General features: G+C 43.6%; 1 protein-coding gene across 2 annotated transcripts in view; it reads right to left on the bottom strand.

Annotated features, from left to right (window-relative positions):
• LOC309399160 (ABC-type organic anion transporter ABCA8-like) overlaps positions 1–26,226 on the bottom strand; it is a 79,642-nt gene extending 53,416 nt beyond the window's left edge. Inside the window, exons 1-7 of one of the 2 annotated variants that reach the window (XM_081966707.1) lie at positions 26,073–26,226; positions 24,977–25,178; positions 17,449–17,607; positions 16,634–16,734; positions 4,576–4,802; positions 3,521–3,659; positions 2,130–2,315 (exon numbers count right to left, since the gene is read on the bottom strand). In XM_081966707.1, the coding sequence (XP_081822833.1) occupies positions 2,130–2,315; positions 3,521–3,659; positions 4,576–4,802; positions 16,634–16,734; positions 17,449–17,607; positions 24,977–25,178; positions 26,073–26,177 (1,119 nt within the window). In that variant the 5' untranslated portion in view covers positions 26,178–26,226. Of the gene's footprint in view, positions 1–2,129; positions 2,316–3,520; positions 3,660–4,575; positions 4,803–16,633; positions 16,735–17,448; positions 17,608–18,505; positions 18,523–24,976; positions 25,179–26,072 lie in introns of those variants that run through there. The other variant, XM_081966708.1, reaches the window with a different exon arrangement.
• Between the last annotated feature and the right edge of the window lie 297 nt (positions 26,227–26,523).

Below are 26,523 nucleotides of genomic sequence, written 5' to 3'. Positions count from 1 at the left end.
AAAAAAAACATACGAGAGCTTGCTGTGAGGTTTTAGCGCGCTCAGCCTCTCAGGCAACAGCTGAGGCGAGACTGAGCTAGCTGCTGATGACTCTGCTTAACTGTTTAAAAAAGCCTCAAAAAAGCACCCTCTACTGTGAGGCAGGACTTTTTGAGGCTTTTTTAACAGTTAAGCAGAATCAGCAGCAGCTAGATCAGCCTCGCCTCAGAGGATGAGCTCGCTAAAGCCTCACAGCAAGCTCTCGTATGTTTTTTTTTCTTTTCACTCTCCTCTCCCATTAGCCCCAAAAGCCGCTTCTTGACAAAGAAGCCTAAGCAAAGGAGGGCTGGCGGAGGAAGAGGGAACTTTCCCATCGAATGACTCACTGCCCTAGACTCAAGGCGACCCTCTCTGCAGTCCCTCTAGTCTGGCCAGACGAGAGAGACTGCAGAGAGGGTCTCCGCAGTCTAGAGCAGCGAGTCATTCGATGGGAAAGTTGCCTCTTGGAAGGAATGACCCGGCTTGGCTCCCGCTTCGTCTCTCCTGCCTCGTCTCTCCTGCCTCTTCGCTTCTCCGTTCAGTCATTGGGCGGCAGATCGAAAGCGGGAGCCAAGCCGGGTTATTCCTTCCAAGAGGCAACTTTCCCATTGAATGACTCGCTGTCCTAGACTCGAGGAGACCCTCTCTGCAGTCCGTCTCATCTGGCCGGGATGCCAGTGAGAGTGTTGGACTGGAGGAAGGAGGGATACACTCTCTCTCTCTCTCAAATGGCAAATCCGAGCAGCCGCTGCTGGGAGCCCATCACACACGTTCAGGCAGGGGGGAGGCTTTCTGAAGGCGTGCAAGAAAGCCCCCCCCCCATTGCCCGAATGTATGTGACGGGCTCCCAGCAGCAGCTACTCGGATTTGCCATTTGTGTGTGTGTGTTTGTGTGTGTGTGTGTGTGTGAGAGAGAGAGAGAGAGAGAGAGAGTGAATCCCGTCACATACGTTCGGGCAATGGGGGGGGGCTTCTGAAGGCATGCAAGAAAGCCCCCCCGCCATTGCCCAAATGTATGTGACGGGCTCCCAGCAGCAGCTACTCGGATTTGCCATTTGTGTGTGTGTGTGTGTGTGTGTGTGTGTGTGAGAGAGAGAGAGAGAGAGAGAGAGAAGCTTTCTGAAGGCGTGCAAGAAAGCCCCCCCACATTGCCCAAATGTATGTGACGGGTTCCCGGCAGCAGCTACTCGGATTTGCCATTTGTGTGTGTGTGTGTGTATGTATGTGAGAGAGAGAGAGAGAGAGAGTGAATCCCGTCACATACGTTCGGGCAATTGGGGGGGGGGCTTTCTTGCACGCCTTCAGAAAGCTTCTGAAGGCGTGCAAGAACCCCCCTCCCATTACCCAAATGTATGTGACGGGCTCCCAACAGCGGCTGCTCGGATTTGCCATTTGTGTGTGTGAGAGAGAGAGAGAGAGTGAGTGTATCCCTCCTTCCTTCGCTGGCGAGAGTGTTGGGCTGAAGGAAGGAGGGATTCACTCTCTCTCTCTCTCTCTCTCAGCAGGCGAAAGAACTAAAGCACTTTCTTTCGCCCGCCTGAGCTCGCAGCAGAGATCAGGCGGGCAAAAGAAAGTGCTTTAGTCTGTGGGGTGTTGGTGGAGAGGAGAGAATGCCTGAGCTCTGCCACGGGCGAAAGAAAGGGCTTTCCCCTTGCGAGCTTTCCCCCGTGGCCCCGTGGTCCGGGCCAAGCTGCAAATGATCAATTGGTGGCTGAGGCTCAGATAGGGCGCTTCTTGGTTGGCTGGAAGGTGAAGGGAAAAAAAGTATTTTGCCATGCTGGGAAACGTCATGGCAAAAGAAGCAGCTGGTGAGGTTGCTGGGAGAAAGCCCAGTAGGAAAGGTCCGTGCGCAGAGGAGAGGAGAGGAGAGGAGAGGAATCTAAGGCGAAAACAGCACGTGGCTCTCCCCGACGAGCTTCCTCGCCCCTCGCTGCTTTTCTCCGGTTGCTGCGTTTTGTTGGAAATCCCCTCCCCCATAAATCTGATTGTGATGACATTGGTGCCTCACCAGCCATAAATCTCACCGCACGTCACTGACTTGCATCATATATCAGGCATGTTCTACTCTACTTAGAAGGGTGGTGTTTTAATGAAACAGCATAATACTCAACCTTTAAAAACCCCGCACCAAAAGCAAATGGGCAGAATATGTTCAAAATTAATTCCAAAGCTGAAGGCATTAACTTGAATAAGGTTGTGATACTAAGGACTCCAAAACAAAGACTGAAGAGGAGGACGACAAAGGCAGTGGTTTTGGCCTTCTTTAGGAGTGAACTCATCATGAAACAGAAGCATATCTGAAAGAGAGAGAACTGCCATTTTAATAAGAAATGTTTTCTTTACTAATATCTCATTCAATGAATGAAGTACCATATTTATTGGAGTATAAGACGCTCCAGAGTATAAGACACACCTTAGTTTTGGGGCATAAAAATAATAATAAGAAAAATTCTGCCTCTGTCTACCAGCATCCATGGTATTCAGCTGACACATGATAAAAAGGTCAGTCAATAAATAGGCATAACTAACTAAGTCAGCCAATGAGGACTATTTGGACTCTGAAGTTTGCTGTGTGAGCAACAAGGAGACAGGAAGGAGCCTAGCTTAGCTGAAAAGTGAAAGTGAAACTGCTTGTGTTTTGCTTGTATTTAGTGCTACCTTGGAAAACCTGCTTTTGGTAATGTATTGTATATTATTATTATTTTGAATCCTGATGAATCGGTTACTGTGCTTTCTGAATGTGATTGCTGCTGCAAACTCTGACCAGCCAGGTCAGCTTCAGCACTTATTGCAGCCTGATTCAGCACGGCTGATTGGCGGGTGGATCAGACTGCCAGAATACCCCCAATCCGTTGTTCCAGGGCTGCAGGGATTGCTACAGGCCAGTGATGGGTAAACCTTTTTCTAAAGGTGTGCCAAAACTGTGTGTGTGTGCACTATTGCACATGCATGCGTGCCTACCCACCCACCTGTACATGTGTGAGTGACCCCACCACCACACATGGCCGAGCGACCCTCACACGGGGCAGATTTTCATCCTTCCCAGGCTCCGGAGGCTTTCCTGAAGCCTGGGGAGGGTGAAAATGGCCTCCCCCGTCCCTCCGGAAGCCCAAAAATTAGCTGGCTGGTACACACATGCATGCCAGAGCTGAGGGCTGCCGAGGGTTGCTGTGCCGGCAAATATGGCTCCATGTGCCACCTGTGGCAAGGGTGCCAAAGGTTCGCCATCACAGCCACAGACCATGCGTTGCCTCCATGCTTTGCATTTTTGGCCTCGGGTGGGGGTGGGTGGGGCTACATTCAGTGTATAGGACGCATCCAAATTTTCACTCTCTTTTTGGGGGAGGAAAGGTGTGTCTTATACTCTGAAAAATACAGTTGTAATTCTACAGCAAAAGAGAAATATATATTGAGAAAGTTCAAAGAGATATCGAAAGAGTTTAACTATTATGAATTTCAACAGTGCAGGAAAATATGCTGAAAACAAACATGAAGGACTTACGGATGATATACCATAAAGGAAGAACAGAACAAACAATGTAGAAATGTTGATCAAGTGAAGATGGAAATGTTGCAAAAGAAATGCAAATGCACCGGACAAAATCAATATGTACGCACTATACAGCAAACCCCAGGAAAGCCTACAAGAGAGAGAGAGAGAGAGAGAGAGAGAGAGAGAGTGAGTTAACTTTCTTGTAATGTCACTAATGTCCATATGTCACTGAAATAACTATGCAAATAATAATAACAGAACCCCAAAAGGATCCTCTGCCCTGTATTTTTTTTAAATGATTTTGTAAAATCACAAATGAAAAAATATTTAGGTGCATTTAACTCAGTGGTGGGTTTCAAATTTTTTAGAACCTCTTCCGTAGGTGTGGCCTGCTTTGTGGGAGTGGCTTGCCGGCCATTTGACTGGGTGGGAGTGGCTTGCCAGCCATGTGACCGGATGGGAGTGGCTTGCCAGCCATGTGACTGGGTGGCCAACTTGTAAAATGTGGTGAAACTCACTTAACAATGCTCTTGCTTAGCAACCAAAATGTTGGCTCAGAAACTGGCATTTTAGCACGCAAGTCTTAAAGCTGTCAAGTTACAAGACCCTTGCACCCCTAACCCTTTAGAGAAAAAACAGCTTTTAAAACTTGTGGACTTCAAGTTCCAGAATTCCTCCTCTCGCTCTTCATCTTGATGATGTGTGGACGGGCCGGGGGAAGGAGCTGGAACCGGTTCTAAACGGCACTGTAGATTTGTGGAACCTCTTCTATAGAAGAGGTTAGAACTGGCAGGAACCCACCCCCGATTTAACTGCATCTCTCTAAGATAGGGAAGCAAGGAGATCCACAACTTCATAACAACACTGTTCACTCAGGTAAATGTCTAAATTGGAGAGAAAACAACACAGAATCACTATTTTCATCAACAGTTTCAGGACCAACGCTTGGCTTACTTAATTGTGTACTAAGTGCCCTGGGTAGCAGTGGACTCCTGCTTTCTTTCTCCCATGAAGTTGATGGTTTCAAGTGACAAGAAGAAACCACAGCCCAGCTCATAGCTCACCAGAAAGCTGCATCTCGTAGTCCCATCGTCTTCATCACTTCCTTCAATTTCCTTTTCTCTCTTGAAAGAGTTTGTGCCAAGAAATACATAAAGGGTGAAAAACATAGCGATAAGAGCCATATGAGTAGACAATTCTCCAGTTCGTTTCCTTGCACAATAGAAGATGATCTCATACGGATGCCGTTCATAGATTGCATTTCTTCCCAGACAGAATGATTGGTGATCCGCTAAAAACAAAAAACAAAATGTTTCTGAAATCACTGGTAGCCTCCCTAGGAGATAGAAATAGGCGCGTGGGGAAGCATCAAACCCTTATCTCTTATATTGCTGCAAAATATTATGAGCAGTTCACTATCATAGATAAAGGAGCAAAGAATAAATAATATACAGCATAATGCTAAAAGATTATTTAAAAATGCATAAATGAGATCATCTTTCATGCAGAAACCCTCCATAAATACTCAGCTATGTAACACTGCATTAGTTCTGTTATTATACCAGCTATGACTGTGCCACTTGTGGTCATCAAATTTCCATTTTGAATTAAGAGGAAATAAAACAACAGCAACGGATCCCCCCTCCTCATCCTGAAATATAAGTTTGACAACAATCTTAATAAGCTATATTCAAAAGTAAACTATCCCAACCAGAAGTATTAGATCCAGAAATAAAAGGCTTATTATATTGAATGCAGAGGGTGGACTCAAATCTATGCAAGAGTTGAAACAAGAAGGCATAGAAATGAATTGGTATTCATATGTGCAGATACACTCTAGATATAATGAAGATACAAAATCAGAAGGTCTTTACAACAAAATGACTGAGCTAGATAAGATTTTAACAGGTACTGATGAAAAAGTAATTTAAAATTATATGGTTATTTATTAGAGGTTAAACTACAAGAGGAACAAGTCAAAGAAACTATGATAGCTTGGGGGAAATTTTGGACAGGGGACTGAGTTAGAGAAATGGCAGAAACTGAGGTCTCAAAGTTATAAAATGACAATGTCAACTGCATATAAAGAAAATTTGCATGATGTTTTACAGGTGGCATCAGTACAAGAATTGCAAGTATGTTCAAGAATAAGTCAGAAAAGTGTTGGAAATGTCATCAGACACCAGGCTCATATTACCACATGTGGTGGACTTGCACTGAAGCCAAAAGATACTGGACTAAAATTCACATGTGGTTGGAGAAAATGATACATAAACACATAGACTTTAAATCAGAGATTTTTTTTTATTTGGAATTATACCAGAAACTTACTATAAAGACTTGAAATATCTGATTGTAAATGTTTTAACAGCAGCTAGAATTGTATTTGCAAAAAACTGGAAAAATGAGAAAATACCAAAACAGGAGGATTATTCGAAAAATAATGGAGTGTGCTGAAATGAGTAAATTGACATTTGAAATTAGAGAACAAGATGAGCAATTCTGTAAGATATGGGACTTGTTTTATCAGTGGCTTGATAAAAAAAACCTGGAAATGAAAAATGTTTTATTCATGTTTCAATTGAAGGAGATAATATAAAGACATTTTGTTGTTAAATAGATTAATAACGATACAATGAAGACTGGTATATATATGAATTGAATAATTTAGAATATTTTGTTCTAAAATGAAGGATAATAATGAACCTATGTATATTTGATAGATGATTGGTGATATTATGCATAATTGTAAGTAGTGATGTATATTATAAAGATATTTTGTTGTTAAACAGTTTAATAAGGAAGTAATGAAAGATTGGTACATGTATGAAGTGAATATTTAGAACACTGTTTAAAAACGATGGAATAACATTTGTGCTTGAATTTATAATGCACAAGGACAACAATGAACATAAGCATACTTGATGGATGATTGGCGAGACTATGCATAATTGAAGGTAGTGATGTATAAACACAAACAGTTGGAAAATTCTTTCACACTAAAAATAACTAGAATGAGATAGGTGATTATATAAAGGTATATTGTTATTAAATAGATAATTAAGGATGCAAGGGAATTAGGTTTGCTGAAAAGGAAGGAATGTTAATTGTATGAATACATGATGTACAATGAAAGTGAGGTACTTAGTTATATTTGATGGAAATCTAGTGATCGTATATGTAATTGAAAATACGGATGCACAAACACTTGTAACCAGATGACATGCTGTATGTAATGGATGAGAGTTTTATATGTTATGTGTTGTTGGTCTTTCATGTGTTTTTTTTTAATTTTTTAAAAGTATTTTAAAACTATCCCAACCAGAAGTATTAGACAGGATCCAGAAATAAAAGGAATGGAAATCAAAAAAGAAAAATATAAATTACAAGCGTTTGCAGATGATTTAGTTTTTATATTAGAAGAACCACTAGAAACTGGTCCTAAATTGAGGAATAGGGAGAGGTGACAGGGTTGAAAATAAACAAAGTAAAAACTAAAGTAATAGTTAAAAACCTTACAGATAAACAACAACAAAAGAGAATTGATAGAGAAAATAGATCTACAGATTAAAAAAGGTTAAATATTTAGGCATCCACCTAAAAGCAAGATGTGTAACAATTAAAGAGGACAACTATATAAAACTAATGCAACAAAATAAGCTGGCCCTGGAAAGGTGGAGGAACCTACAACCATCTCTGATAGGCAGAATAGCCCACATAAAAATGAATACACTACCAAAATTAGTTTTCCTTTTCCAAACAATACCGTCTAAAATTAGAGAAAAAATATTTCTGAGAACTAAATAGAATAATCTTGAAGTATATGTGGCAAGGCAAACAAAACAAGAGTAAAAATGAAAATGCTACAGGATTCTAAAAGCAATGGTGGCTTTGGACTACCAGACTGTGAACTATATTATCAGGCATCTGTATTCATATGGGTAAAAGATTGGATAAACTTGAAACACAGAAGATTGCTACTATTAGAGGGACATGATCTCCAACTAGGATGGCATGCTTTCCTATGGTATGGAAGGAGTACAGTGCATAAATATTTTGAAAGGCATTATGTGAGGAATGCTTTGCTTTGTATATGGGAAAAAATTAAAGTACAAAACTATATGAAAGTACTAGTATGGTTCTCCACAGTGGAAGCACTGATATATCCAAATCTTATCGACCTGGAAAAAATGTATTCTATAAAGACATTTTAGAGGAGAATGGTGAACTTAAAACAAGACAACAATTACAAAACCAAGGGGTGGATTTGGTCTGGTGGCTGTATTTGCAGTTACAAGCAAGATACAAGAAAGATGTAAAAAATAGGAGGTCTTTATAAAGAACCAACAACACTTGATAAGATCCTATTAGGGACAGATGAAAAACTAATTTTAAAAATATAATTCTCTATTGAGTTATACAATGGAAGAGGAATAAATCAAAGAAACAATGATTGTATGGGCAATTTTTTTTGTTACACTATAGAATTAGAGAAATGGCAAAAACTTTGGGAGAGGAACTATAAATTGACAATGGCTATGGCTTATAAAGAAAATCTTTATAAAATATGTTACAGGTGGCACCTACCAGGGGCAAGATTGGCAAAAACGTTCAGTTATCTGTCTGCCAAATGCTGGAAATGCAATCAGACTCCAGGTACTTACTATCATATGTGGTGGACTTGCATGTAAACAAGAAAATATTGGAAGAAAATACATAACTGGTTGGAAAAGATTATTAAACGACGTATAGACCTGAAACCAGGTATTTCTGTTGGGTATGATGCCAGAGGGTTATGATAAGGGGACTACATACTGTATTTTTGAGGCTATAAGACGCACTGGTGTATAAGGCGCACCAAGATTTTGAAGAGGTAAATAAGAAAAATGTTTTTGCCTTCCCTCAGCCCCAGCAGCCCTCTGCAGGCTTCAGCAGGGCTGGGGCAAGGCAAAAACACCCCCGTTTTTGCCTTGCCCCGGCCCTGCTGAAGCCAGCAGAGGACTGCCGGGGGCTGAGGGAAGGCAAAAAACCCTCTGTTTTTGCAAAAAAGTCCCATTTTTCGCCTGTTTTTCACAAAAAGAACGTTGGTCTTACCTGAACGTTTTTTTCGGTTGAGTGGAGGGAGGGGTCACAGAAGGGTTAACACAGCCTGATTGGTCCATTTGACTGAGAGAAAACTTCTTAACCTTCGGCTTCTCCCGTTGGTTCCCAGTTTCCGCGATGTCGTGGCATGCATCTGTAACAACAAACACAGACAAGGGCAAGCCCCCCCTGGGCCCCCCGATCCTACACTTCCCGGACCCTGTCAATCTAACTAGGGCAGGAATGTGACCCCTCCCTCCACTCAACCGAAAAAAACGTTCAGGTAAGTCCAACGTTCTTTTTCCAGTAGAGTGGAGGGAGGGGTCACAGAAGGGACATACCCAAGCTACGTCCCCGGGAGGGCAGACTGGGTCCCAAGTGAAGGATCGGCCACCACCCTCTGGAGGACCCTCCGCCCAAAGGATGCTTCAGCAGAGGCATAGGCATCCAAACGGTAATGCCTATAAAAGGTATAGGGGAGGCCCATGTGGCCGCTCTGCAAATATCCTCGAAGGGTGCCCTGGTAGCCCAGGCCGCAGTGGTAGCGGCACTGCGGGTGGAGTGGGCAGTGATCCCCAACGGGGGAACCTTCCCCGAGGCCCCGTAGGCCTCAACTATGGCCAACCTAATCCATCTTCCAATAGTGGAAGAAGACACCTTGCGTCCTAACAAGCCCGGCTGAAAAGAGACGAACAATGCCTCGGTCTTCCTAACGCCCTCCGTCCGCTTCAGGTATATGCGGACGGCGCGGCGGACATCCAGCCTGTGCCACACAAACTCCTGATCCCTTGAAGGATTTGGACAGAAATTAGGAAGTACAACCTCCTGGGCCCTATGGAATTGAGAATTCACCTTCGGAATAAACGAAGGATCCAAACGCAGGACAACCCTGTCCTGGTGGATAATACACAAATCACTGCGAGAAGAAAGGGCCCCCAATTCTGAAATGCGCCTGGCCGATGTAATGACCACTAAAAACACCACTTTAAGAGTGAGAAGGCGCATGTGCACTGTCCTGAGCGGTTCGAACGGGGGGCCCGTCAGGGCCTTGAGGACCAGGGTAAGGTCCCAGGTCGGGAATCTATGAACCGGAGGCGGACGGATGTTAGCCGCCCCCTTCAGGAAACGCTTAATCAGGGGAGAACGGGAAAGGGTGGGGGAACCCTCCCCCCCAGAATGGTGGCCAAAGCCGCCACTTGTCGTCGGAGCGTATTATGCGACAAACCGTCCTCTAACCCCTTCTGGAGGAACTCCAAGACGTTCGGGACGGTAGCCCTAGAGGGATCCAACCCCAATGGGATACACCACTTCGCAAACGCCTTCCATGTGGCATTGTAAATCCTAACCGTGGACGGCCTCCTAGACGCCTCTAAGGTGGCTATAACTCCCGACGATAGTCTCTTCCCCCTCAGGATCCCCCGTTCAAGAGCCAGGCGGTCAGATGAAGCCACTGAGGCCCTGGGTGATGCAAAGCCCTCTGACTCAGAACGACCTCCCCTGGGGGAATCCTCCAGGGGTCTGCTACCGACAGCTGGACCAGGTCTGCGAACCAGGGTCTCCTCGGCCAGTACGGGGCTAACAGGATAACGAGAGCCCTCTCTGTGACTATCTTCCTTATCGTACGGGGAACGAGGGGAAGGGGAGGAAAGGCATAAAGAAGGCCCGGGGGCCACCGGCTCCTGAGAGCATCCGCTCCTTCCGCCGACGGAGACTGGAAACGGGTAAAGAACCGCGGCAGCTGAGCGTTGTCGGGGGAGGCGAACAGATCAACCCGGGGCGTGCCGAATCTGCTGCATATCTTCCGAAACAACTCCGGGCCCAGTTGCCACTCGCCATCGTCCAGGGTTGTGCGGCTCAGCCAATCCGCCTGAAGATTGGACACTCCTGAGATGTGTTCCGCCACTATCGATGCTAAGTGTCTCTCCGCCCACAAGCCCAACAACTGCGCCTCTCGCCAAAGGGAACGGGAGTGGGTGCCCCCCTGGCGATTGACATGGGCCTTTGTCGCCACATTGTCCGTGAGCAGGAGGACATGGCGTCCCCGCAGGTGATGACGAAAAGTCCGAAGGGCAAGTCTTGCGGCTTTCAGCTCCAGCCAATTGATGTTGTGGCGGAGATCCGAGGCAGACCAACGTCCCTGGGTCATGTCGGAGTCCATCACGGCGCCCCAGTCGAAGAGGCTGGCATCCGTCGTCACGGTGACTCTCTCGGGCTCCCAAAAGCAAGCTCCCTGCTGCAGCGCTGGGGACATCCACCACCGAAGAGAGAGCCTCACCTCCGCTGGTAGAGGAACTGACCGCAAAGAGTTGCTCATCATCCTTCTTTGGACTGGAATCAGGGCCCACTGGAGAGGTCGCAGGTGGAGCCGGGCCCAGGGCACTATCCCTATACAAGAGACCATCTTCCCCAGGAGTTGAGACAAGGTCAGGATGGAAACAGACCTTCTTTTTCGTACGGAGACCAGCTGGTGTAGGCTGGACAAGCGGTCTGGGGACAGGCGGACCCTCCCTGACTCGGAGTCTATCACTGTCCCTAAGTGTAGGATCTGCCTGGATGGGGACAGGTGGCTCTTGGGAAAGTTCACAGAAAACCCCAACGCCTGAAGCCAACGGATCGTCAGCCGAAGATCCGACGTGGCTCTGGGAAGGGACTCCGCCTGAACGAGGACGTCGTCCAAGTAGCACTGAAGTCTCACCGGGATGGAACGCAGGTAAGCCGCCAGTGCTGCTAGGACCTTGGTGAACGTCCGCAGGGCTGAGGCCAGACCAAACGGAAGAGCCCGGTACTGGTAATGCCTGCCCCGGTGAGAGAACCTGAGATAACACCGGTGAGACTGAAGGATGGGGACGTGGAGATAGGCCTCCGTCAAATCTACTGAGGCCATGTAATCCCCCTTCCGAATGCCCTGCAGGATTGATTTTAGGGACGCCATCTTGAACCGCCTGTAAACTAAGTAGCGGTTCAAGCGTTTCAGGTTGAGGATTGCCCTCCAACCCCCCGAGGATTTTGGGACTACGAACAGGTGTGAGTAGTAGCCCAGACCCCTCTCCGGCTCCGGAACGACCTCCACAGCCCTGATGTCTAGAAGATGGGCGACAGCGAGGTCCATGAGACGACGGCGTTCCGGATCCCGAGCCGGGGGAAAGACTTTGAAAAAACTCGGGGGCTTGGAGAGGAACTCCAACCTTAGGCCGTGGCGAACGGTCGCCCTGACCCAACCGTCTGATGTGATCCGATCCCACTCGTCCGCATACAGTGCCAGGCGGCCTCCGATGGGATGACTCGGGTTCGAGTCATTTCCCTCTGCGGAAGGGGCGGCCGCCCCCCCCCCCTCGAAAGGGCCGCTTGGACTGCGGCTGATACCTAGAACGATCCTGAAAGTTCTGCCTATTGAATGCCTTGTCCCGCCTGTACGGTTGGTATCGCTGATCCTGATCCCTGTCATAGGACTTGAACTGGGGCCTGCGATAGGGGTGACTACGGGACTCCGCCTTCTTGGTGGATGTAGGCATAACCTTCTTCTTATCTTTGTTCTCCACCAAAATCGGGTCCAAGGAGGCCCCGAACAAATTTGGACCTGCAAAGGGGGCAGCCACCAGGTCCCACTTGGCCTTATAGTCCATCTGCCAGTTCCTGAGCCACAGGAGCCGACGGGAGGCCACAGAGGTGGCCAAGGCACTTGAACCAAATCTAACAGCGTCTAGGGTCGCATCAGCCGAATACTCACATGCTGCCATTATTTTAGCCAAATCCTGGTGTACACGCTCATCTTGGATCGGAATGCGATCCTGAAGCTGGCGTAGCCACATAACCGTTGTGCGGTTAAAGTACGAGGCGGCAGCCGCCGCCCGCACTGCCCATGCTGAGGCCTTATAATTTTTACGTAAAGTGAGCTCCGCCCTCTTGTCCTCTGGCTTAAGTTTGTCTGCCGCGTCCCCCGAGACCACCGGGGAAGAGGAGACTAGAGCTGCTATGGGCTGATCTATAACTGGGAGCTGAATAGCCTGCACAAAGGACTTTTCCATGTTGTAGGCGCGACGGTCGTTGCTGCCTGGTGGGGAAAAGTTAGAAGGACGAGCCCATTGGCTAGTAGCCACCTCTAAGAAAAGAGGAGGAGCAGGAATCTCCTCCTTATTGATGGCCGTCGCTGAGAACATGACCATGTCTGGATCCGTGGGCGGTGGGACTGTGGGGTCCCCCGTGCCCACCTTGGTGGTCCTCCTAGCCTTCTTAAGCAATGGTTTGAACATGGCCTGGAGGAAAAGGTTGGAAGAACGAGGCGGCTCAGGAGCCGCATCCTCCTCCTCAGAGAACCCCCAATCATCCCTCCGTGCCTCCCCCCTAGAGGAGACCTCACTCATGAGGGAAGGGGAAGAAGCCCTAGATCTGGACCTACCAAAGGGAGTAACTCGACTGTGGTGGTAAGGCCTGTCTCTTTGAGAAATGCCCCTGGAAATGGCTGCAGAAATAAGTCTTTTGAGATTCTCAGGGAGGTGTTCTAGATCCTCCTCATCACCTTCTGAATCACAGTCTGGTGCCACATAGGTCCTGCTGGATCTCCTACCCCTAACGGGACCTGCAGAGGTACCTTCCAATGGGTCCCCCCTATCTGCCTCTCTAGTCCCCAGGGAAGCAGAAGGAGAGCGAGGGCCCCCCCGCTCCTGACTCCTATCAGACCTGCATGGTGAAGCAGAGGAAGAGGAAGGGCTGAACCCCCTGGCTACAGGTGGGGGAGGGCAGGAAGCCACCGGGTGTGGGGATCTGGATCTAGGCCTAGGATCCCTGGCCTGTCTCTTCTCAGCTCTTTCAATGACCTTCTCAATAGCCCTGGATCGCCTGAGCTCATCCCTCTGCAGAGCTCTTGAAGGCCTGTCCTCAGCCGAAGGCCTAGAAACCCGAGGCCTAACTGGGGGAGTGGGCTCAGCCTGATCTTCGCCTGCCTGAGCCGGCGCGGCCTGCTGGCCCTCTGCTCTATCTGCCATCCCCACTCACGTGCTCCAGAAACGAATTTTTGATAGTAATGGGCCTTCAGCTGGTGAGGATCGCCTGCTCCTGGCCTCCGGCAAAGTTGCAAACCGCACTGCCACGTTTTTCACAGCCTCTCCATGTTGCAAGCCCCAAACACGTGACTCAAAATGGCCGCCGGCTTCTTTGGGCGGTGCTCCAGCAAAAGCGTGCCTAAAAATGGCCGCCTATCTCGCCCTTACTTGCTATTGCCTGCGAGTGGCCGCTTGCAAGCTCGCCTTTCCAGAAAAATACTCCCGATCTCCGCTGGGCTCCTAAGCCACGAGGAGCCCTCCAAAGGCAAAAAAACGACTCCGCGCCGCTTCCGTGGGCTGTAACCGGCCCGGGAAGCAAGCGGTTTGAATCTGAAGCTGATTAGTCGCTTTCGCGCCGAAAAGCCCCAGCGCGCTGCGAGTCTCACAAAAAGGAAATTTAAAGGAAATTTAAAGGACGCAGGGTCGCCCGGCACACCTGAGACCCCAGGCACCAGTCCGGAGCGATCCCTGAGGAGGGGGGAGGAAACTAGCGCCCCCCCCCACTGACTTTCCCAGCCTTCTGAGGGCAGCCGAACAACAGCCCTGCAAGGCGGAACCACTACAAAAAAATCTCTAACTAAAAAAAAAAAAAATTCGAATTCAAAGTACAAATAACACTAATACTGACTAGTAGAACTCTTACTAGGAACCAAACCTGAGTCTTGGACCTTGACTGAGAGGAAACTGGGAACCAACGGGAGAAGCCGAAGGTTAAGAAGTTTTCTCTCAGTCAAATGGACCAATCAGGCTGTGTTAACCCTTCTGTGACCCCTCCCTCCACTCTACTGGAAAAATGGGAATATTTTTGCCTCGCCCCGGCCCTGCTGAAGCCTGCAGAGGGTTGCTGGTGGCTGAGAGAAGGCAAAAAAGGCTCAGTTTTTGTAAAAGAATGGCCCATTTTTAGCAAAAATGGGGTGAGGAGGCGGGGTTTTGGGAGGCCAAAAATGGCTGTATTCAGTATATAAGATGCACCAATATTTCCGGGGAGGGGGGGGAGATATGGTATCCAGTTTTGCATGTACTGACAGCAGCAAGGATTATATTTGTAATTGTAATTGTACTTACAGGGAACACCCACTACTGACCTTCCTGGATGGCTTTTTAAATTTTAAATTTTGGGGTTTTAAATTGGTTTTAGAATTGTTTTTAATTATTTAATTAGTTTGGGTTGTATATACAGACGGTATGCTTGCGTTGTTTTGTCTGATGTTTTATGTTATGTTTTGTTGTTTTATACACGAATGGTCTGTACACCGCCCCGAGTCCCTACGGGGAGAGGGGGCGGTCCATAAATTTAATAAACCTAAACCTAAACCTATATATGCAAAATACGGGAAGAATGAGAATATTCCACCAGATGAGGATGTAATAGATTGCGCAGATATGGACAGACTGACTAAAAATAAAAGATAAAGATGACACAGAATATTACTTGATATGGAATAGATTTTATCCGTGGTTAGAGATAAGAGGTAGAAATTAGATGAAGAAAGATTATTGATATGTATGAACTAAATATAAAGACGGTCTATAATTATAAATACGCCATTACATTCAAGATAATTATAAACAAGCTAATATAAAAAAGAAACGTAGGCAAAACCATTTTGTTATATTATTACTATTTTTACCAGTGTAGGTGTTAATATTCTTTACTGTCTTTTTTCATTTTTCTTTCGTAAATGATATACCCTGACAATACACTGTATTCAAAATGTTTATGAATGAAAAGAAAAAAGAAATTGTAAAAGGTGTCTCAGAAGGTAGCAATGATATTGTTTTGAAGAAAGCTATAAATGGGTATGTGACTGAAGGGACTAGGCCTCAAGCTCAGCTTGAAGGAGGCAGATTCAGCCCAAGTTTGTCCAGTCAAAAAATTACTTTTTGGTTCATTGCTTTCCTTTATGTCCCTTTCCTCCCTTTTCTTTTTCCTGCTACACGTCTACAAAACACCACCTTCACAAAGCTACGTAAAAAAGGTCTTGTTTATGGTAACTATGATAATGTGTGACCTTTCGCAGCAAAATATAATTACTAGATCGGGTAAAGGAAAGGCACACTCAGGCTTAGGCAGCAACAGCTCTTTATTAACTCTGAAACAACTATGTACAATCCAGCGAAGGTTCAGTCTGACAGCAGCCCTTTTATAGGGAGCTGTCAGACCCTTTGACCAATCAGGTTGAATCTCTGTTCCCGCCAGAACAGAGGACCTTGGTGTAAACCATTGTAACTGATTCTGGTATCTAACAGAGGGTTCTTAAGTGAGTTGTCTGCTGTTTCACTGGTGATTTCTAAATATTATGTGATTGCAGCATCCACTGTCCTATTCCAGTAAGAAGCAAACGATGGGATTCAGGGGGAATTGTTTCACAAATAGACACAGACAAATAAAACTGAGCAGATAAGAACAGGATCTAGCAATGGCTAAGAGCAAGAAAGTTGAAGAATGAGACCGAGAGGCTAATTCTGACTTTTATCCAACTTCCAACAAGACTGGAAGAAAGTATAGGTAGTCCTCATTTAGCCACTGCCTTTTAGCAACCATTCATAATAACAACCATGAAAAAGCTGTGCGTCCAATCCTCATATTCATGATCTTCATAAGTCTCTAAGAAGCAAAGGGAAGCTGAAGTAAAATGATAAAACCATGATGTTTCACTTAGCGACCACTTCACTTGTTAAGTTGCAACCAAATTGTTGATCCCAATTGTAGTCACTAAATCTGTACCTGCAGTTGGCTCTTTCTTCCTTATTAAGGTTAGGTCTCTGCCCTTTGTCAAGAATGTAAAATCTGTACTACAGCTATGGGCCACTCAGATACCTGAAGATTGCACCTTCATGGACTAATTGTTATGGGAACTAGTACACAACAATAACAACAAAAATAGTATACCAGTTGATATAAAAATTCAATCAATGTACAATAATCTCTCTCAAGAAGGCATTAACAACCAGCCTATATAATTTACCAATATAAATACATTAAAGTGATTCCACTTACTTCAATAAGTGCACTATCAATGCTAGATTGCAAAGATATAAAGCCTCCCAACCAATAGCTTGGAATTGAACAATAAGATGATGAAAAGTTGAAACAGTAATCTACAAAAGAGAAATAAAAAAAAGAATACTACTTTATTATGCATAAAATTTATTTAATACCATATCAATAGGGCTAGACATTCATTATGATATATTTAACTGGAAACAATGGGCATGACACATTAACTCAATGTGATTGTTTTTTAAATGTATATAATTTTTATTAAAGTTTTAAATTACAACAGTTTTATCAAGATGACCACAGTTCAGGGGTGGGTTGCTGCCGGCATTACTGCCAGTTTGGTGAGCGCCCAATTTTGCACACGCGCCCCTACTTCGCTCACACACGCTTGCGCAGTTGCCCATAAATAGGTCTGCGCATGCGCAGATCATTAAAAAATGGAAAAAATATGTGCCACACTAACTGGGGAACTGGTTCAGAAGCATGGCAGGCCTGAGTCGCTGCCGGTTCAGGTGACTCAGGATGGCAAACCCCTACTGGTCCGGCCGAACCGTACAGAACTGGTAGGAACCCACCTCTGCCAAGGTCATCTACAGTGGGGCCAAGTATGCTACAATCTCATTTAAAAAAAGAATTATATTATTTAAATAGGTATCTGTACAACTGATATAAAGAAGGAAGTCCATTTCATATGTTATATTAATGACATATAAGACTAAAGAAATGCAAAAGCTCAAATCTGCATCTACCTTTCCAGTAGACATATAGATATTTGGAAACTGGAGCATCAGAACACAAACATCATAAATTACCTCTCTCTCCAAAATGTTCATTTGGGGAAACCATTTTATGTAAAGGGAATCGGAGTCGATATGAGACTTCATCTTGAAATACAACTCCAATCATGTCTATTTCTTCCATTTTTGCAGCTTCCATGGATTTTTCATCTTTCATAGCTTTTGTCTCTACACCTTTAGCACAGAAATCTGGTTAATGTGTGTAATTGAATGCAGGAGTGACACAGAAAAAAATGTCTTGTTGTCTAGATGTTTGATTAAGTGCAACAATCTATATCATTCCATGAAGATATCCCAAAGGGCAGGACTTGGCAATTCAGTCAATCAATCAATCAATCAATCAATCAATTATTCAATCAATCAATCAAGTTTTTATTTGGTCATAGACCAGCATGTAGGATACAGTTAATGAAAATAAAAATTTAAAAATGTGTATATACCGTATATACATGTTTTAAAATATCTGAAATATCTAAGAGGGGTTAGACCCTACAGCTTAAATTGCAGATTACTTAACAGTACTTAGACAGAAAGATGGAGTCAGATTGATCCAAGAAGAGCATTTTAAGATAAAATTAATTTGAATGACGCGGGTGTTTAATTTAAAAAATGGAAACAATATGTCCTGCCATGCTCCTGGGATCCTAGAGGACAATGTGTTTCATCAACAAGAAGCAATGGATGGAACCTAATTAGGGAGAGAACCAACCTAGAACTAAGGAGAAACTTCGTGACCGAACAATTCAGTGGAATTGATTAGGTCGGACTAGAAGACATGAGCACATTTCCCCTTGCTTGAACAGCAGGTGAGCGCATGCAGGCATGCTCCATTCCATTTGTGCAGGTGGCAGGCGTGTGTGCATGCCACTCGTGCAAATGGAGCTGTGTGCATGCACACGCAAAAGCAGAAAAGTTGGGGAACTCTGGGGAAAAGAACAGGCGCTTCTGAATGTGGGGATTGTTATGTGACTGAGATATCTGGTAGTTGAAGACGATGTGCAGAGAGCCTCAAGAGGTGTTTCTAGGTAAGGCTGAGAAATCAGCTAGCAGCTCTGGCGAAAGCATTACTTACATTTACTAAAAACTATGCTTTTGTTAGTATACAGTTACTCCTTTTTCGGGGCGACAACTGGGACTGGCAACTTGGTTGTTAAGTGAAGCAGATGCAAACTGCAACTGTGCTTAGGATTTTGCTTCAGCTTTCTTTTGCTTTATAGACCTGTGAGGAGGATGAAAAAGTTACATTTTCATCATCATCATAACTACAAAGCATTGCTAAGTGTGGCAATTGCTAAATGAGAACCTGGATTTAACAGGGAATAGACTACAGATAGGCAAATGGAAACTTGGGAGGAAAAGGCAATTTGCTTCACACAATAATGCCAAAATAACTATCAAGGTTCCGACTAAAAACCCAAACAAATCAGAACTGTGAGACTGGAATCTTCCTCAAAGAACTTATTTCTTGAGTACCTCATGTTGGCACGATTAAAGGCAAAACCAACTCTAAATGTTTCCCGCTGCTTCAGTATAATTCAAAGAGTAAATGATTCCCTCCCCAAGTGTCACAGGTCACATTGGCCAATTAGGCACTCTTCTTCATCTGACACTTGTGGAGATGACCTTGGTTCCCATGGGAGAGTTCTGTGTTATGTCTAGCCAGGTATTCCAGCTTCTCCCCCACTTCTGCCTTCTGCCAGGTTCAGTTTCAAGTTGACAATAACACTAACATGTAGAAATACTACATACTACTATGCAAGGTCCATGCTTTCATGCTTGAATCAGTGTTCCATACAAGTATATACAGGTAGTCCTTGACTTATGACCAGAATTGAGCCCGACATTTTCATTGCTAAGCAAAAAAGTTGTTAAATGAGTTTTGGCCATTTTACGACCTTCCTTGCCACAGTTCTTAAGTGCATCACTTCAATTATTAAGTTAGTAACATGGCTGTTAAGTGAATCTGGTTTCCCTATTGCCTTGTTTCTCAGAAGGTCGCAAAAGGGGATCACATGACCCCTGCAACAGTCATAAATACATACCAGTTGCCAAGCATCCAATTTTTGATCATGTGACCAGGTAGTTGCTGCAATGGTCATAAGTGTGAAAAATGGTAATAAATCACCTTTTTCAGTGTCATTGTAACTTCGCATGGTCACTAAACAACAGTTGTAACTCAAGGACTACCTGTAATAGATGGAATTTGAATCACAACACACGTTGTAACTTGCCGTCTCTTGTAACCCCTCTACAGATATCTACAATTTGGTTCTCAAACACTATACTCCAGAGATCTGAAAGACAGCGTGTGTATGTAAACTTCCCAAGATGGCGGCGTTCAGGTAGGAAGGTGAGGCTCTTGCTTGGAAGCGCCCACCATATCTTTACCTTGTTCACCCATCACATCCCTGCTTGCTTAAGACTTTTCTCTGTAAGTAAGAAAATCAGTGGGAAGCTCTGAAGCACTCTTGATCACCAAAATGTCAGAGTACAGGAGCGCCTGATAGCTGCGATCGCTCCATGAGGCTCCCTGAGAAGTGTCCGAGATTGGCTCCGTGAGAAGTGCCCGAGATTGCTGAAGCGCCGAAACACACCTAAACCAAAGCCGAAGCACCATAACACGCCAGAAAGTAATTGATCCCTGACCGCACTGAATCTCCGAGAGGCTCTGTGATGCCCTGTGAGGCTCCATGTGAAGCACCTGATCGTCCGTGATCGCAAAGGCACTGCAACGCTCCTGAGCCAAAATGAGTGAGGCAAAAATCATTCCAATCAAAGGGCAAAAAATCCCTCTGATAGATCATCTTTAAACTCCCACTGAAATTCATGTGAAATAAATCTTTCAAACTCCAACGGGAATTGGTGTGTTAAAAAAATCAATTAGAAAATCATTAGCTCCCACCGAATTGAATTTCAATCTTCCACCATTTTAAACCGGATTGGATTTGAATTCTCAGCATCAAAGACACTCCAACAAAACATAAAGGACAGCAGAAGTTACATGAGGAAGTAAAAGCCAATTACTCCAAAAACCCTTTTATGCTAAAAAAAAAACCCTTTCATCATTACCCATTGTTTAAATGACAGAATTTTTAATATTGTACTGTTTAATTAATTGATTTTCTAGCTGGTTAATTAATTGTCCAGTTACTTAATAGATTAGTGCAATTGATTACAGCAACAGACCTATTGCTGATGGATTAATTACTATGAATATTACAGCATTGTCTAATTTATTGAGCATATATTAATTAATTGAGCATCCATTACATTGATTAGTGTTATTGATCAGCATAGCATTGATTAGCTTAATTACTGCTCTAATGTTTAACTGATTAGCATATTTAATGTTTAACTGATTGATTGCATGATTAATCATCAAGCAAATAAAAGATCAATCAATTCAACATTGGATACCAAGACAAAAAAGAGATTAATTAACTCAACATTGAATACCAGCAAATATTAGGTACTCAACTACATACCTATAACACAAATCTACCATGCCAAGAAAAAACTCCACTACCAAACAGCCAAGCAAACAACCATCAAAAAGATAGACATCTCTACTAATGACACAAACGGCACCTTCAAATGCTTTCTATGTACAGATTCCTTCAAGGAGAATGAGAATACTATTAAATGCTGCCTATGTAACAATTATGCCCACCACACATGCCTGGGATTTACCGATAAATTAGTCCAATTCCTACAAACATCCCTAAATACACTTATTCATCTCTGCCCATCATGTAAACCCAATTTAGACAAATTAAGTCTCATGTTTGATAGGATAGACACCATGGAAACAAGACTATCATCCTTTAACAACACAGAAACATGTTTACTATCATCCCTTAACAACATAGAAACACGTTTAGCATCTCTTGAAAACAAAAATTCAACTCAGACAAGTGAACATCTAGCAACTCAAAATCTTATCCCAATTCAACAACCTCAACCACAAACACAACCAGCCACCTACCAAGCAAATAACATCTCTTTACTAATCAAAGATGCCATTGAACGAGAACAAAAATGTCCCAATGCTATTTCATTTGGTCTTGAAGATACCAATGAAACTGATGATATTACAAAGGTACGCAACATCATCAGCAAATGTCAGACACCAACCATCTCCCCTGAGGAAATCATCAACGTTTCCTGCAAAAGCCCTGAGTTCAACTATGGTGACAGCTCAGTGGCTCCATGCTTCTGCAGAAACGTCTGCAAAAATGAGACCAGCAAACGCAAATCCATACATACTATCAACTCAATTGCCAGAAGAAACTCCAACTATAACAAACTTCGCTCAAGGCCTGACCTATCCACACTACAACGGGTTCGCTCCCGTGAAGTACACGGTGAACTCAAAACATGCCAAGAAAAAGGAGAAACAGACTTATACAGTGACTACCGTGCTGACTGCATTAAAAGTAAGAATGATGTTCCACATCTCAACAACCACCACCCAAAAACCAATACTAGGTATTCAACTCTTCAACTCATTCTCCGGTGCAGTCTTTGTAAACAGCAATAGCTCATGTCCCACATTTCCCAATCGTACCACAACCAATTATAATGATCTACTACATTTAGATTTTACAAAAGATGCTGTTGAAACCTTTACCTTTACCTTTATTTCGATTTTTATACCGCCCCCTCTCCCCAAAGGGACTCGGCACTATGCACCTTAAAACCATCTCTATCTATTGGCCCTGATGGAATATGTGCATACTTCTTTTTAAAAAAACCACAACCACCATAGCAAAACCTCTTGGCATAATCTATGAAATATCCTTCAGAACCAGCTCCTTCCTAACATGGTCACTAGCCACAGCCATCCCTATCTTCAAAAAGGGTGATCCCATCCTACAAATTACAAACTCATTATGTTGTGTCACCTGCAAACTCATGGAATCAATCATAAACCAAACCATTACCTTCTACTTAGAAATAAACAACCTGCTCTCTAATAAACAATTTAGTTTCAGGAAAAATGTGTCCTGCAATCTGCAATTCTTACACTGTGAAAACATATGGACTTCACAACTCGACCAAGATAAAGCAAATTAATATAGACTTTTGTAAAGCCTTTGATTCAATAATACACGACAAACTACTTCTAAAACTAAAATCTGATGGCATCTGTGGTTCCCTGCATAAGTGGATAGATGCATTCCTATCAAACAGGCAAAAAGTAGTCAAAATAGGAAATGCCTTATCAAACCCTGAACCTGTTAATAGCGGTGTCCCCCAAGATAGTGTTTTAGGACCCACACTCTTTATACTTTACATAATGGAAGTGACGTGCGGTGAGGTTTATGGCTGGTGAGGCACTGACCCAATGGTGGGTTTCAAATATTTTTAGACTTATGGACTTCAACTCCCAGAATTCCACAGCCAGGCATGCTCAGTTCCGATTTAAAATGACAGCATTTGTTTTTCTCTTTGCGAAATAAATTTCCTTTTTTCATTTTCTTTTTCTTCTCCCTTCCCCTCCTTCCTCCCTATCTCCCTTCTTCCCCCTCTCTCAAATACACACACACACACATACACACACACACACACAGAGAGAAGTTGGATTGGACCATCTCTCCTGTCCCCTTCCCTCTCTCACTCACTCGCAAACAAACACACACACACACACACACAAAAGTTGGATTGGATATCTTTTCAAGTGGTTTGAAAGCAGCTCCTCTGCCATACCCCCCATTCCCCTGCTGCCTTCCCCAAACACCTCCACCATTGCAAATGCAGCCTGCTGTCTGGGTGGGAAATGCCTGGAACACAATAAAGCCCACCCACTCACCTCCTGCTGGCAGGCTGGGGTGAGAGGAGAGGCAGAGAGCCAGAGGGGAGCCGATCCAAGCCTTCCAAAAGAAAGAGGCTGGGGGGAAGTGTGTGTGCTACAGCATGGCTCTTTGCCTGGCTTCCGTGGATGACTCTACTTAACTGTTAAAAAAGCCTCTTAAAAAGTGTCCTCTACTATGAGGCAGGAGAGCTTTTTTAGAGGTGTTTTTTTTAACAATTAAGCAGAGTCATCCACGGTGAGGCAGCAACTAGCTCAGCTTTTTCCTTTTACTTTTTTTTCCTTTCATGATGAGAGCAGTGAGGCTGTGCCTTACTTGCCTCACCTGACTGCACGTCACTGATAAATGGCCTCTGCAATCATATTATAAGCAACTGCATTCTCTTCACTTCTGATGTAAAACTATTTAACACCACCAACAATGCTGCAACCCTTCAAAAAGACCTTGACTATGTGTCAGAATGGTCAAACAATTGGCAACTTCAAATCTCAACCAACAAATGCTGTGTCTTACACATTGGCAAAAAAACCAGAACACAAAATACAAGCTGGGTGGACACGAACTTGTAGACAACCCTCACTCTGTCAAGGACCTTCGAGTACTCATATCTAATGATCTAAGTGCCAGAGCCCACTGTAATAACATTGCCAAAAAGGCATTAAGAGTTGTTAACCTAGTCTTGCATGGCTTCTTCATTGGTAATATTGTACTGCTAACCAGAGCATACAAAACATTTGCTAGACCAATTCTCAAATACCGCTGATCTGTCTGGAACCTGCACTGCATACTGAACATTAATACAATTGAGCGAGTCCATAGATATTTCACGAGAAGAGTCATCTGCTCCTCTCTCACAACAGAATACCTTATGCCAGCAGACTTGAAATTTTGGGATTAGACAATTTAGAACTTCACCATCTTCAATCTGACCTAAGCGTAGTACATAAAATTATCTGCTACAATGTCCTACCTGTCAATGAATATTTCAGCTTCAACCACAACAGCACACGAGCTCATAATAGATGCAAACTTATGGTAAACCGCTCCAAACTTGATTGTAGAAAATACAACTGTAAGGGGCGTGCATAAGCGCACCAGCATGCCTACTGTCCCTGTCCTAATATTACCTTGAATTCATATTCATTTCATATATTCATAATAATGTCTATACTTATATCTGTTATCTAATTCATGCTTGATGAAATAAAATAAATAAAAATAAATAAATAAATATGTATTTCTGTCTGTTTCTGTTTCTCTGTATGGTTTGAGCCAATTAATGGGTCCACTGTTGTTGTTTGTTCAAAATGTAACGTGCTAAAATGGGTTGTAGGCAGGACAAAAAACATACAAGTGAGCTTCAGATTACATTAAACTTTGATTGATTGCCCTTTTAATTTTGAGTCTTGAAGTAATTAAAAGAAACAAATTAATATTTTCGAATAGACATAGTTTCAATTACAAACGGAAATCTATTCCCAGCACAGTAGAATTTGGGTTTAGAACCCTTTCTACTTCACTCAGCTTTATTTTTGGCACAGTGAAGTTGGAATAGAGGACGACTCTTGGAAAACAATGCTTCAAAACCTAGGTAATTTATACAATGCTTAAATCCTAAGAAAAATGCTCATAGCTAATAATAATCTGCTTTGAAAATAACTCATTAATAGCAAAATACTTTTCTTGCAGAAACAGATGTTTCTTGGTATTGAAAGAAAAGGTGGGTATACCTTTCAGGATAGATATTGTTTTTATTTTGTCCATTATTTCTTTTGCCAACGTGTTATTTGGAGTATAAGCAATTTTAAGTTTAGCACCATTCAAGGAAGGTTTCCCAAGGACGGCAAAAGGTACTTCTTGAGGAGGTCGGATGAGTAGAATGTCTGTCATTATTATTATTGCAAGGAGAAGACTCAAGGAGGAGAACCATTCCTGGAGACCACAAATCAGACATACATCTCAGCAAGGTAATAATGTAATATTATTAATTGGCTTGGAAGCATAATGTTGGGGAAGCCTAATTAATATTCAGCATTAAGAACTCGGAATGATAACTGTAGGAGATGACCAGGCTGAGCCCGAGGGAGGGGTCAAATCTCAAATGTGAGTGGACTTGATTTTATGACCATTTTTAGGATGGTTGTGAAGCAAGTCACCACAGTCATTAAGCAAATAATGTGGTTGCTAAGCAAACCACATAGTCACTAAGCAAATCCAGCATAACCCATGATCATTGTTTGTCATTTTCTGCCAGCAAGAAACATTGTAAGTTGTGGTCATATGGCTGCAGAAGACTGCAAATGCTCATAGATGGGAGCCATTGCCAAGCACCCTAAATACAATCACTTGAGAGTAGGATGTGAGCAGCAGCTGTAATTTCAAGGATGCATGTTAAGTATCTTTTTGAAGCCTATTTCAGCTTTGACTGGTCATTAAGTGACCCCTTGTAAAGACCCCTTGAAATTTTGGTAGCCTTCAACCTATCCACATATTAAGATCTGCATAAACAGAAAAAGGCAGGAAGAAAATAGGATGTTTTCCCATAAATGGTTGACACTTTGCACTTCTGTGTAGCTGTTTCGAACTAGACTCTCTCTGGTTTGGAATAAAAGAAGGCACCAAACAATAAACAGATGGATAACTTTAAAAAATCCCAGAACAATACTTTTCGATAACCATGTAGAGCAATGAATACAAAGCGAGCTATTCTTATTTCCATTGTAGCCATTTTCTTGACCTTCTCTTTAAAAAGGCAGAAAGAATATCAGAAGAAAACAAACAGAACTGGAGCTCCTTTTAAAGCCTCATTTAATGGTGTGTACTTGCCTGAAAACTCTGCATTCTCATTCTCCACTTCAACATTACATTTTTCCATAAGAGCGCAGCAGTCTGTTGACACACACTTCTTTGTCTTATGTGCGGTTTCTGCATTTTAAAATCCAAAAGGGGCTTACAGAGAGATCTTGACACTGAGCCCTCTGAGCAGTGGATGCACAAGTTAAACACGGCAATTCCCCTCCCCTTCCTTCTTTATTACACAATGCCAGTGACATGCGGTGAGATTTATGGCTGGTGAGGCAGCAATTTTTTTAGACTTGTGGACTTCAACTCCCAGAATTCCACAGCCAGGCATGCTCAGTTCCGATTTAAAGCAACAGCTTTAAACTTATTTAAATAAGTTTTCTTCCTTCTTTTCTTTTTTTTTACCTTCCCCTCCTTCCTCCCTCTCTCCCCCTCCCCCCCCAAACACACAAACACACACATACACACACACAGA

This window comes from Natrix helvetica (assembly GCF_964273705.1).
Source record: "Natrix helvetica genome assembly, chromosome: 1".
NCBI classification, from domain to species: Eukaryota; Metazoa; Chordata; class Lepidosauria; order Squamata; family Natricidae; genus Natrix; species Natrix helvetica.
Note: the sequence above shows the minus strand (reverse complement) of the source record. Positions and strands in the feature narration are given on the sequence as shown.